Source organism: Watersipora subatra, chromosome 1, assembly GCF_963576615.1.
Source record: "Watersipora subatra chromosome 1, tzWatSuba1.1, whole genome shotgun sequence".
Taxonomy (NCBI): domain Eukaryota; kingdom Metazoa; phylum Bryozoa; class Gymnolaemata; order Cheilostomatida; family Watersiporidae; genus Watersipora; species Watersipora subatra.
In genome coordinates this window covers 6,229,608-6,244,283 of record NC_088708.1, presented here as the reverse complement: position 1 = coordinate 6,244,283, position 14,676 = coordinate 6,229,608, and the positions used below count along the sequence as shown (strand labels likewise).

General features: G+C 36.6%; 1 protein-coding gene across 1 annotated transcript in view; it reads left to right on the top strand.

The window, feature by feature from the left end:
* Nucleotides 1-5,107: 5,107 nt before the first annotated feature.
* The window catches only part of LOC137385907 (arf-GAP with GTPase, ANK repeat and PH domain-containing protein 1-like), a 42,109-nt gene continuing 32,540 nt past the window's right edge, over nt 5,108-14,676 (top strand). Inside the window, exons 1-5 of the mRNA XM_068072515.1 lie at nt 5,108-5,366; nt 9,826-9,884; nt 12,051-12,138; nt 13,120-13,205; nt 14,022-14,176. Coding sequence (XP_067928616.1) covers nt 5,180-5,366; nt 9,826-9,884; nt 12,051-12,138; nt 13,120-13,205; nt 14,022-14,176 — 575 coding nt within the window. The 5' untranslated portion in view covers nt 5,108-5,179. The remainder of the gene's footprint in view (nt 5,367-9,825; nt 9,885-12,050; nt 12,139-13,119; nt 13,206-14,021; nt 14,177-14,676) is intronic.

Genomic DNA, 14,676 nt, shown 5'->3' with positions numbered 1-14,676 from the left:
TTAAAATTGATGTTATAATGAAACTACCAGCAACTTATAATGATTAAAATAGGCAAGTCTGTTAAGGCTAATACATGGAACACCTCCAAGTGTGAACTCAAAAAAAGGAAACAAATGAAATTTTATGCTAATCACTCTTGAACAGGCAGAAGGCTATTAATATTTTTAACTACTTCTCACAATCACATTGAACTGGCAGATAAAATTACCATACAGTCATATCTCAACATACACGCTTAATGTTTTTTGGGACTATATCAATATAGTCATATATAGTTATATATCAATTTTCTAGCGTCTCCAGATGCTATTTCCTATATAAAATATCTAAGTACAAATTAACCTGTTACCATATTATGGAAAAACCACCTAGACAAGATATTATGGTGGAAAATGTGTTTTTAATTGTTGTACAATAATTCAGTACCTAGTACCTACACTAACAAAGTAACAAATACCTATTTAGTTGTTATGATCTGCAATAAAATGTAACATCACTATATACTGCATAGAGCTTTTACTTTTAAGACAGACGTTGTAGATAAAGGCGGTCTGAGAGACAGAAGAATGCAATGGGTACACTAAACTTTGGTGACCCTACGTAATACAAATTTTGAATTTAACTTTAATAAATTTAGCTGACTAAATACACACTTGAAGCTAAGTTTTAATCTTTTACTAACCTTACTTTAATTTTGTTGTCATAATTGCGCTCACTAAAAATTTAGCCAATCTTTTAAAACCTGGTTCAAAAAGACTGAGCGATGCTGTTCTTGAAATCAGTCTCTTGCATACTTGGCCATTTAGTGTAGTGGCCATAGACAACTTGTACGCTCGTATCTCAAAATTACTCGTATGTCAAAGAAGAACCTTGCTAGAAAATCAGCTTGATCTCGAGTTTCTCGCATGTTGGAGGTATGTAGAGGTATGACTGTATTAGTAACATTGAAGGCCATGCGGGAAAAGACACAAAATACAAGCCTAACACTTTGAATACAAAAACACATTAGATAATACAAACTGTTTATTTCCCTTTTTTTAACTTAATGTTCAAAGACTGGTGCTGGTCCAAACTCCAGTTACTGCCTGCCTCCAGTAACTGGTGAAACTTACAGTTACACCAGTTACTGCATATGCAACTCTAGTATTCATCAAATAAAATTTTTTATATTATGCAATCTATTGTGTTTTATACTTTCAAACGAGCCAAAGCATACAAAACATATAGACTCATATACAGTATCTGTAAAACAAAAGATTACTTTGGAATCTTTCATTCGTTTTTTAGATATAAATAAAAAAATTTTTTAGTCTGAGCATAAAAAAGAATAAAAGTTAAAACTATAACTGCAGGCCGACAAATATATGTGACCAGTTTGAATCGAAGGTCTGCATGTACAATTGTTTTGAAGTGAAGCATTGGCGCTTCCTTTTTATATCTGCATATAAGTACTACTGATAATTGAACTTGTTTCAAGTAAATAAAGTTACTGTTACAAGCCATACAGATGCAATACACTTTGTGATGCTTATTGGCGTTCAAAATAACAACGAATTCATTTTTTAAAAGTTATTTTAAAAACAAAGCCAGAGTTGCTTACCCATATGCACATACTACGTTCATCATATATTGAAAACCATTAAAACAATAGGCAACTTCATTACTAAAACTAAGCCTTTCATAACATAGCTGTTCAAAATATTGTTGTTTCCTAACTGCTATTAACAGTGTTATCTGATTAATTGTGCTATCTGATTAACAGTCTCTGCCTCTTTTACAAGAGCATGTTTAAAAATATAGATCTTGTACATGCTTTCATTGTAGAAAATCTTTTACAGCTTGATACTTTTCTAAACTTCTATTAGCTAAAAGAGGAGTCAGAGGTAAGCACAGAAATCTAGAGGAAGGAAAAGGTATATAAAAGAAGGGCTGAAGAATACAGTATCATGGTGCTCAAATAGAGGTTTGACGGTAGCTGAACTGTATTGTATAAGCAGTAGTTTCCTTAACTCTTGATTGAAAACAAATTGAAGATTTGCTTACAATTCATGGAATCTATGGACTTGATCCATAACCCCAGAACAACAATTTAAAGTACCTAGGCACTGATAACTCAAAAATAATGTTTTAGGCCCTACTAATATGATTTTTCCATAAATGACTTTATGCACGACTTGCAAAGTTTATTAGAACACAAGCAATAAGCTGCTAAAGTCAACGCAATGGTAAGAACAATGTTTGGGTAGGCACAACAAATACATGGCTATATTTCAAATGATGTGAAAAATACTAACCCAAAGGAAAGAAAGATCAAGAAACTCAATTTTAAACTGGTATATGATAAACTCGCAGTTCCAAGTGAATGGAGGTATAGCCTTGGCAATATAAAAAAAAAACAGATGGTAGTTAGGTGAAGGTCTAACTTCAATTACCTAAATTTTCAATAATCATAACTTGCTTATATTTTTTGTTCGATAATTCTTACATTGTATGTTCAATTATCACATTCAGTCTCTCCATTACGACTTACTTTCACTCTGTGCAAAATAGCTACTAGACTGCTTCGATGACCTTTAGAAAAATGATCCAAAATTGTTTTATGTTTTTCTTTGGATTTCTTGCTTAATTCTAATGACTTTCTTACCGTCACTACCACCATCATACTAGTTTTTTTGAGAACTATGTTTTGAAAACTTTAAGATGATGGTATGAAGTACTGTTTAATACTATTCAAACACCGCAAAGTTAATCTATGTAAATGCATACATATGTACTGGTTTACACAACTGTAATGGCTTGGAAAAAAACTTGGGATGTCACATGTTAAGACAAATATTTCCTTCAATTCTACGCTGATTGTTGAGAAGTTTGTGTGTTATAATATTTGAAATTACAGGTTTGATTGTATATTAAAAGTTCGTTACATTTGTCATTTGTACATTTGTCAGTTTTCATTTGTACATTTACGTCTTTAGTGCATGTTTTTCAGTGCACCAACATTTATTAAACCAGTAAGGTTGACAAGATGGTTTAAGCTTCGTAGCATAGATTTTTCTACAGCTTCCTTTAATGCGGTTGAAAAGAAATTCTACATTACGTAAATTTCAGTCATCTCAACTAAGTTTGACCTGTGGCAACCACTATGTCTTTTTAAATATGTTAGGATAAATTTAGTCATAATGTTAAGGATGAGGTGTTGAATTAGGGTTGTGTTAGGTTTATCCTGTAAAAAAGTTTACTGATGTTAAGAAGTTGACCAACCAATAAGAACAGACTGATAGCAAAAACAGCACAATTGTGGGTTTTAATCAATAAGCCAAATCGGCATGAATATGTATTCATAACAAATCAGCTTATGAATTTCCTGCAAAAATTAATAAAGTGATCCGGGGAAAAAATACGTTACGTCCATGACTGCCAACATGGTTTTCGCTCGAGGAGAAGCTGTGAAAGTTAGCTAATCCTCACAACTCATGAACTCATTGAATCATTTGATACTGGAAACCAAACGATGTGATTTTTCCAAGGCCTTTGACAAAGTGTACCACAGCAAACTTTTATTCAAACTTACCCAAACTAATCTAGACAGAACAATTATCACCTGGGTTAAGGATTGGTTGAAGGATCACACACAGACCATTTTTTATAAATGAAACATACTCCAAACCATGTCCAGTTTCCTCTGATGTGCCCCAGGGATCTGTTTAGGCCCCTCCTCTTTTTGATTTTTATAAATGATATGCCAGCGGCTATCAAGACCTCTAGACTCACACTTTTAGCTGATAATGCTCTCCTATATTCACAGATTGAGTCAGCCAGCGACTGTGCAAATCTTCAAGCAGATCTTGATTTGCTCATAGACTGGGCTGATAAATGGCAGATGGAATTTAACATCCCAAAATGTGAGACAACTTACATTTCTAGGTTTCATGAGAGCCCCTTTTATCACAAATATCTTATTAAAGGCCAGCAACTAACTTATGTCAATCACTTTAAATACCTCGGAGTCATTATAGACAATAAAATCAACTTTAACTTTCACATAGAAAAGACTATAACCAAATCCTTTTCAACACTATACATGCTCATGAGATCCCTCAGAAGTTGCTCATCCAAAACAAACACCCTTTCTTTTTAAACCATCTGCCGCTGACTTCTTGAATATTCATCAACTGTCTGGTCTCCATTTTTATCCCAGCACATAGACTCCCTCGAGTCTGTGAACAGAAAAGCTTTTAGGTGGGTGTTTAAACTTTAAAAAAATGAGAGGATTTCTGACCTCATGTCTGAGCGGTCATGGGCCACCCTTGCAGAGCGTCGGAGGACGGCCGACCAAAATCTAAAAAAAAATGAAGAAATTGCAATACCAACCTATTTTTTCTCAAATGCCCACCTACACAATACATGCAACAAAAGCAATAAAGGTGCAATCACACCAATGTTAACAAACACTCCTTTTTCTGTGTGGATCCTTAACAGCTAACCCTTTTTTCACACACCCCCACCAAGAACTTTCAATATTTTTTTCAATAAAGTTTTTGCCCTCACCTAATCCCTACGACCTACCCTCAACCTTAATAATAACATTGCCCCAACAAATTTAAAAATCACAATAAAAAAACCAAACTAACAGTAATCCACATCTACTAATGTTACTTAATAAAGATATCGTTCTAATACCCTGTTATGGGGCAAACGCGATTGATTTGAAAGAAAAACGCCGACCGTCTGCTTGATCTTAGGCGCTTCGATCAACTAAGGCGCTTAGTTTGCATGTAGCACTAGCTTTGATTATTTCGTGGATGTATGTACTGTACTTATAATACTACTGTAATAACTTGCGTTTTGAGCTTAAACATTGAAATAGGAGTTGTGCATTCCTAAATATGAAAACATTTTTTTCGCTTTACGGCTTTAAAAACAAGACTGTTTAAAATTACGATAAGACCAACATTAAATAAACACGCAATTTTTTAATTATATTTACAACAAACACATGTATAATAATCTTTAAAATTGTTTTTTGTTTTTATAGTTGTTGAACTACCGAAGTAAAAGAGCAGCGGCACTAAATTCTGTGTTCCGTTTCCGTTGTTTCGGATTAAAGCAATTGATTTTCGCCTAGCCTATAACATTACAACATTGGAATGTAAAGTCTTGTAGTTTGCGCTAGGTGATATGAGTTATCAACCGCAGCATCAAGGCTTCGCTCAGAAGACTTCATACATTTCAAATGAAATAAGACAGGAAATACAGCGGTTTGAAAGTGTTCATCCCAGTATATATGCTATTTACGATTTGATCGAAGGAATTACTGACCCTAACCTACAAGCCCAGATTAGAGACCATGTCGTTAGCATTGAAGGTAATGTAATTGTTTGATATGAAAACCTTTTAACACTTTGAAGTGTTTGAATATGTGGCATAAGCTTACTTGTTATTGCGAGCCTAGCTATGCTCACACACGATTATTGAATCAAAAAACTACTTGTTTATTACTTTCTAGTTAATAGAACCTTATTATTAAATAGCTCTGACGATTTTTTTATTTTGTGTTAGTAGAAAGTTATTTTTCTTTAATTGTTTTGATCATCAAGTCCCTTGTACTTTAATTTGAGTCTGAAGTTGAAACGATTTATCAACTGCCTAGTTCAACTAACAGTAATTTGTTATTAGGTAACCATTAAAGCTTATTTAGAATATTTGTATAAATTTTTAGTCTGTTCAGCTTAGATAAAAGTAGACTTCAGATAACATTGTTAAATTACGAAGTCATTGTGTGCTATTTTTTAATTAACACTTTTTTTATTTATGAGCAATCTTTATTTTGATAATAAATAGTCATATTTCACAACATGTTTTGCACAAGGTACCACAGCAAGTAAACTAACTAAAAACCAGTTTACAAAAAAACACAAATAAACTAAAGTCTAACTAATAAACTAATGAATAGCCTAGCTTGAAACTAAAAACATAAAATATGTAAAAAGCGAGCTTGAGGATTGATATATTAATATGAGTATTATTTAAACAAAGAGTGGACAAATATAAGCTCTGTGAAAATAGTTATGCATATCTATGACAACAAATTTCTAGTTATGAAAACAATGTATAATATAAAGTGTTAAAATAGGTAAAGCTAGATGGTGAATGGTATTATTGGTTAGAGGATAGTAGGTGTAGTTCGAGTTTTGTTTTAAAAGATTGCAGCGGAATAGTTTTTCGGTTTTAGGTTAGTTAATAGTTTTATTCAAAAAGTGAATTTCACTGTTTGTTTCTGCATAAGCATCTTTGGGTTTTTTAGACATTGGAATACTAAGATAGCATCTCCACAATGTCATTGTATTCTTTGTGACTGAAAATTGTAAATTAAGAGCCTAAAAAGCCCTAATGATACATGGAATCAATGCATCTATTTGGTTGCATATTTGAGTATGTGTTCAGGGGATCAAATTTAGCTGGCCCATCTTCATGATTATTTGACTAACAGATCTATATTTTTCTTAAACTTTTTTGGTTCATTAAATTGTATTTTATCAATAATATTTATTGTTCTGAGCTCCCCTTGTCTTATGCTAAACCTGACCAGCTTCTTTGTATGAACATCTGTATGTTCAGATGACCAGAAAATTTGGAAATAAGACACTCTACTAGATGTGCCTAATATCAGCCTACAAACCAACAGCTTGTACTAGTTTCTTTTTACAAAGTTGCTATTTTTATTTGGTTTTTAGAGGTGAGTATCTTACTTATATTATTTGATTTTTTTTTCAAAGGAAAGAAAAGGAGCTAAAAAATCTTATAGCTTGCTAAAAAGTGATTTTTAAAGAAACTACTGAGAATAGGAGTTATAATATTAAATAAGTGTAACCTTTGACGCTCAATCATTGATTTTGCCGAATTTTTGCAAACACCTCCATTTTGAAGTCTGTTTTACCGCTAATCATATTTTGGGTTGCGCAACCTATGTGCGATTATATGCCTCTAATATTTTTTTCCGTTCTTCAATGAGTGAGTGAAATGGTATTGGTATTGCATAGCTGTAAAGTGATTCCACTTGATATGACTGCTAGACCTAACCTTAAGCTTTCACATCAGTATTTATCTACTGTTTTATTACAAACACCCTGCCAGTACATGCCTTTGATAATGAAGAGTTAGTTGGCAGTTTTGTCAAAGTTCACGTGAGTTCCCAGTTTCTCTGCCTCTCTTGTTCTTTACCCTTGTAATTTTGTACAGAGAAACAATTGGTAATTTGTGGTTGGTAAAATAGATGAGGTATTTCTAATAATAACCAAATCACTGTTTCTGAGGAGGCGCTTTAGATTATTTTTCATGGTGTTGGCCACCAGTATTACAAAACTCTGTGCGCGCTAGACATTTGAGAGTCATTCGACCGTTACGAGATATGTTCTGCAAGTGATTAGCAAAATCTAGGTCTATAATAGCTCTACAGTTTTGCCCATCACATCATTGTTTATATATTTCCAAAGCACATTTTAATTGAACATTATTGTCCAATTTGTATTGCGTACAGGAGCAGTTGATCAGCTTTTCATGCAAGGGTGATCTTTGTCAAAAGTTGGTAATAATAGGTTTCTATACAAACTCAAAAACACCTTAATGGTGAAGCGAGTCAACGCACCTGTTCTACTGTATCTCATGAGTATGTGTTCAGAGACTGAATATTGATCTTCAATTGTTTGAATAAAGAAGACGCAAGCTCTATTTTCAGTCCTACTGTTATTGCAGAAGGGCGTGTACAGGCATCTGTCTGCGCAGTGCATGAATTGAGAAAGCTTCTCTAACATGGGTTAGAAGCTGTGCGGTATTACAGGGGTTAGTGAACCTGAGGGTATGTCCGATAGGCCTGCTCTATTAAAGAGTTTAGCTGGCGCGGTTAGTAGATTAGACTAACTAGAGGCCAGATATTATATTGAATCCGTATTGATTGACTCGCAACTGTTAGTCTTTTCTATTATAGAGTTTCTATCGTCAATTTAATCCTCTCCCAAGTTTTTTGTAAATATATTATCTTGTTAGTAGCCAAGTCGACATGATGTTGCAAATGTATCTGTCATTACGTATATGAATGCTTTGATTACTAGACCAATTTTGTTTAAATGGCTTGTTAATTAGGTCATTGTTGCCCAGTAGCTGGAAGAAATAATGCTTATCAGATTAACTGTGCTTTGTTTGTTACGAGTAGAAGCTATTGTTACATTTCTAACAGTAAATGTGGCATGACTTGATTTACATGAATGAAATGTTTGAAGCAGTAGACTATCATACCTGGTTGTGATGTTAAAAATAATGGTTAAAAATACAACTTGTTAGAAAGATTTACTGCACAGAAAGATTTCTGTACAGACCTACCTTGTGTCCAGGTTGCCCTCTCTTGCCTTATTTCATTCCCTTTTTCTTTTTTAAGTTTCCTATCTATTTTTACTTCACCTTCTACTCCCACTCCTTTGATCTTGCACCCCTTCTTACTACCTCTTTACTCTTCCTCCCCTATTTTATTCTTCTGCATGTGCTTTATCCTTTTCGTTTACTCACGTCCACTCACGTTGTATCTCCCATCTCTCCATTACTCCATCACCCCTCCTTCATTACTCATCTTCCCTTGCTTCCAAAAAATAGCTTTACTCACTCTCTTTCATCTCTCACTACACTTTTACTCTCTCGTCTCTCCATCTCTGCGTATGCCTTCTTAACTCTACCAACTGCTTTTATTCTCCCTCATACTGTCCCCCAGTCATTTCCATTTTTCCCCCAATATGTTCTTCACTCCTTGTTTTCTCTCTCTGATCAATAAATCTCACTGTAGGCTGATAAAGACCTCTGTAGTAGTTGGTTCCCAGTCAACAATTTTAGGTCGGCCGCAACTATTTGAACCAGTAGTTGTAGTTCAAACAATAGACAGTATGTAAGTTTTTTTTATAGTAAGTTGTATGTATGTACTAATTTAGTTATCCACCCCCCACCCCCCAGTGAAGACCCAAACCCGGTAGGAAGTTAATTTTATCGATCATTAGTATGACTCCACTTTCATTTCTTTAGATTTTAGAGTCAACAACCCAGTCAGTCTAACGTAAATGTGATTCATAATCTAGCGTATGAGAACAAGTTAAGCTTTTACTCCGACAGAGAGTGATGAGAGCGACAGACATATCTAACAATTAATTATGTTGTACTTAACATGTCAATTGATTTGGTTATCAATTTGACTTTCCAGCATGCCTTTAGGCTATCTGGTTGTAAAAAGATGGCCCGTACAGCCAGTTTATCGCATCCACACATTCTTTCAGTGAACGAGTCAATATATATGCAAGATATGTAAGCGTGTATAAAAATGTGTAATGCAATCCTCTATTATGTAAAACCATCTAATTTAGAAGAGATAAAGATCTTTAGATGGGCACTGTGGGAGGAGCCAATTGTTGTCACTTAGTAAAGTCGTTTAGTTGCTTGTCTCACTAGGTCTGAGTAGGCAGGGTTTTTGTCATGTTTGCTCAGTTTAAAACTCGTTTACGCAGAAGTGTTTCAGTAAATTTCGGTTCACTCTTGAATTTGAACACCGAAAGCTCTATATCTGCTTCGAGATACCATATTGGTAGGAGTCGCTTTTCGAAGAGAAAGGGTAAGAATTATGTACAATCAACATCTTAGCTTTTCACCTCAAAATCTGCATTTCAATTGATGAAAATACCGACATTTTCTTATCTAACACCGAGCAAGAAAAATAAAAAAAAGAGGGAGATATGACATGATTTCATTCATCCACCATTTTCGCAATCTATATGCTTTGTAACTTGTTGCAGATTCCTTTGTAAACAGTCAGGAATGGACGACATCCAGAGCAGTTCCTGACCTGAAGCTGGTAGGTTGTTTTGTCTGCTAACCAATCTTTGCATGGGCCATTATCAGTTTTATAGCTGATAAGGTTTCAAATCTTGAATCGATTGTATTTGGCTAGTAGTATTGGAATGTGTGAAGGATCAGTCAAGGTACAAAGCGAAGACAAGAATTTGTGTAAAAACTCTTGCAGACTCTACCGTTGCTTTGTTATGTTGACCTTTAAAAACTCAGCTATATTGGTATATATATATCATGTCATTTACATACATTAATATATATATATATAGATATATACATATATCAATTACTACCATTTCAGTTGGAAACATTGACCATTGGAACTACATTAATTTAAAACAGTTATTTGCATTTTGCAACATTTCTGAACCGCATCATTTAAACACTCGAGAAGTTTATTGATGCCAGCTGCCTCACATCTAGTACACATGTAATGAACCAGTCCCCATTTTATTAGCGGTCTAAAACCAAGCTTCCCTAGTTACCAGGCAGTCTTTACATACCTTAGCAATGCCTAAAGCCTGGCTCCCATATCAATTGCGAGACTCCGGTGGTAATATTGTGCAGCAAAACGTTTGCGACGCTAGGGGGGGGGGGGCTTATGTTCACATTTAGCTCACATAATAACGGCATAAAAATGTTCGCTCGCCATGCCGTTTCGATAATGCTGACCTTCACCTGTACAGTGCATTTCGGGAAGGTTTTGCCTGCGGCTCTTCACAAAATTTGAACAGCGCTAAACTCTTGCGTCGCCATCGGCAACTACCGGCGGTACCCGGCACGTAGGTTCCCATTTCAACGCTAATAGCCCGCGGTGCTGTCGCCGGGGCTTTGCAACATAGCCTATATGGGAACCAGGCTTTAGTCGAAGCGGTATGGCGAGTGGCCATTTTTATGCGATCATCACCGACGCAGCTTTGTGTGAACAGATGCTGCCGAGCCTAGTGCCGCAAGTGGTTTTGCAAAATTACCGCCGGGGTCTCGCATTTGATATTAGAATCAGGCTTTAGGTTTTATAAATTCATAAGGGGAAAGGCCTGATATAATTGGGTAGTTATAGCTATTGTCACCTCTTATTGGAGGAAGCTATTGGTCAATCTATGCTATTGGTCATTGGTCGGCGGAGCAAGTTTTGGTATTCAGACTCATGCAAATTATTGCTTGCGTTATCATTGGCTGAATCGGTGAATTCGACGAAACTCCCAGATAATTTTGGTTAGGTGTGACCGGAACACTAATCCGATATAGCAATTGGTCATAGGTTTCGTTGGAGATTGACATAAGCTAGGCATACGATTGGTTAGACTGTGAGTGTACCCAGTGAGAAAAGAAAATTCGGGAATGCTGTAGAGTGCGCCAGCCATCTGGCCTGTGCCAGACTAGTGGTTCACTTTATTAAGGAAAGAAAAATAATGCACCCAGTTGCTCGTTAGCTTCGTCAAAACCGCTTGCTGGTTTCTCTTCAGTCCTGATTGAAAGAAGAGGTGTTTAGTAGATGAAAGCAATAGTTAAAGTTCTATCCTTAACCATTGAACAGCCCAAAGAAAACGAGCCAGCCGCCGATGTATCATTCGCAATGCTGAATATTTATGATAAGGATAGCAGTAGGTCATTCACATGGTTCACATTAGAGTTACTAGCTGCCCGGGCAGTGTAAGTCCTCGAGGTTGTATGAGTCAATAGTGTTGCTAGGAATTTACCAGTTGGTATGCCCCCTATCGTGCCTTATAAGAACGATGGTAGCATAATGCTACCTCTGCCAGGTTACTATTACGAACAGCTGGGTAAATACTTTATGATCTGCAGTGTGTTTGGCAAAGGACTTTTTATGAAAGATTACATTGGATATGCTGGCTGTATGCTACTCGTTTGCCCTAGCGAATGCAGGAATAACAGCGCCATAAAGGGCCTGTATAGGAAGAGGACTAATATAGAGAAATGGTAGTAACTTATTGATGTCTGTAAAGTGCCCTCTAATAGATCTATTGTCAACCAGTGAAGATTACGCTGGACAGATGCGCATATGCAATGGCTGTGAGTTCATTCTTTTGCGCGTGTCATTTTGCAATAAGCAGTCTATCACTGTCTATCCTATCGGTGCCTTTCGCAGGTAGAATTGTCCATTACGATGACTAATGCTTGTGTAACCGGTGATTCTTTTCTGTCTCAGGGGATTGTTGGATTGGTGAACAGTGGCAAGTCAGCGCTGGTCCACAGGTACCTGACAGGCTCATATATGCAGGAGGAGTCCCCTGAAGGTCAGTCTGAGAACACAAGCTAATATACATTACACGCTCTTTTGGCAGAACACTTCCTCCCTTTTGCCTGGCCACACACACCGACCAAACGTGTCTTTTGTTTAGCCAATGCGACACTTTATTACTGCGTTGTCTCAATACGAACATGTTGGTAAAGATAAACCTGTTGCATCTGTGATTGGCTGAAACACTTGATTCAAACGATTTCGATTCAATTTTATTCACCTCAACCTAAGCTAGTTTTATAAAAGATTCGCTTTTGAACAATGCTGACAACACAGCTTCACACAAACAGCTATACATGGGTAAATATATTCTCACTCTTAACAGATATATGAAAGCCACTAGTATAAAATGGAACTGTTCATGAAACATTTTAGATAATTCTTTCGATAATATAGATTTTTTGTTTCCTATGGTTTGATTTATGCCATGAACCCAACGTCTTGTACAGATCTATTTTCAGCATTAGCAGGTATGCTTTTCCTATTAGATCCGTATGAGATAATAAATATGCTGACAATACTGGAAAATCCAGCAAGACCGTGATGTCCTTCTCATGGCTGAGGTCAATTCTCTTTTGTCAACATGACCCAGCATTTAGTAGCAGCTTCAGTGTGCGTAGCCACAACAAATATCGACACTATACTAGCTAGTAGCTATATTCGACACTATACTAGCTAGTAGCTATATTGGACACTATACTAGCTAGTAGCTATATTCGACACTATACTAGCTAGTGTTGCCAAATAAATTTTTGTGGTGCTTGTGGCCAGGCCATTAGGGTCAGTCTTGCAGTGACCACTCTCCAAAGCAAACAGTAGGCAGTAGGAGCAATGAAATCAGCATGCGCAGGTTCTCCTAGAAATTGTGTTTGATATTTCTCCAGCGAGCTTCAATAGTCCCACGATGTTTTTCATCGGCTTAGGGTTAACAATTGCAGCATTCATATTATATAATTGGTTTCTCTTTCTATTACAGGCGGAAGGTTTAAAAAAGAAGTACAAATAGATGGACAAAGCTATCTTCTTCTTATCAGAGATGAGGGAGGCGTGCCCGAAGCGCAGGTATGTTTAGGGCAACAATTTACGCTATTAGCTAAATGTGAATTGTTAGTTTGCATAAGTGGAAAATATACGTATATGAGGAAAAGATTGCATATTCAAAGACTAGCTCTAACTTGGAGCAAGGGTATAGATCTCATCTCTAGGGATTACACTATAGTCTAACTGAAATTCTATCCTTGTCAGTTCGTCCTGTCATACTTTCTTTATAGACAGTTTTAATGGTTGGGTGATTCTGAATATAGGTCTGATTTGGCTCTGGGTGGTCTGGAATGTCTTTTATGAGTACAGCTCATAAAATGCTAGCAGGAAGTGATGTCAGTTTTGTCTTCTGTAACTTCTTATTGATTAGAAGATTGATTGTCTCGCAGATGACAGATTTTACAGCATGTTGTTTCGCTCCGCAAATATAAAAATGGGCCTGCCTAGCTATTATTGCGGAGCTCAGACTATATAGCGTGAGGCCTTATTGTTATACCCGGTGTTCTAGTTACCTTTGGAATGCAGCATTGTTACCATTATAAGATCAAGGGCTCCTTGAGCCTCTCATCATGCATAGTTATTTATAGTTTCATAGTTAGAAGGATCACAGCTGACTGAACACACTCTTGTATATGTACCTTTGATTATTATATGATCAGCTAGAGAGCAATATATGCTATTAATTGCTGATTACTGGGTACAAAGGCCTCGCGAAGACTCGAGCTGTTCATCTAAGGATGTGAGGGCCGCTGGGAGCCTCTACATAATTGATGCGCATCTCTCTCGCCTGTCATCGTGACCCGCTGCCTCATAGTTCTTTGAATGTTCTGCTTTTAGTTTACTAACTGGATAGATGTCGTCATACTCGTGTTTAGTGTCGAGAATGAGCCCAGCTTCACGGCCATGCTTAGCTTCTTTAACAAGATGTGTCTCTACAGAGACATGAGCCAGGTGCCCGTTATACTTGTGGGTACTCAGGATGCTATAGACAGGTAGGCTACTCTCCACCTCTCTTCCGCTATCGCTCGCTCATCTCTCCTCTTAGCCATCTTCATGCTTCTTCATTTTCCTATCTGTATCCAGATGTTCCTCGGCTCTAGGCTTTTAGTCCGTCTAATCTGAAGGTATTCTCTGACCACCTAAGCTGTCCTATGAGTGAGGGGAGGAAAGTGGGCAGGGAGAGAGAAAAATGGGGAAGGGGAGAGGAAGAAGGGAAGGAAAAACGAATGAGAGAGAGAAGTAGATGCACCCAGTAACTCAATTAAAACCATTTTATTTAAGAATCGCGTGTCAACAGTAAATCTATAGCAACCCTGACTTGTTTATGATAGTCGCTTGCACTCTATCCGCGGTAGCCAATGACGGGTCACCATAGTTTTTACTGATTACGAATGTTACATTATGTTATTAGTATCGTGTATACCTCTTCTAGCTTTGTATGATTTCGATTTGTTTCCTATCCATTTCCAAACCTAGCCATGCCTAGCCCTAA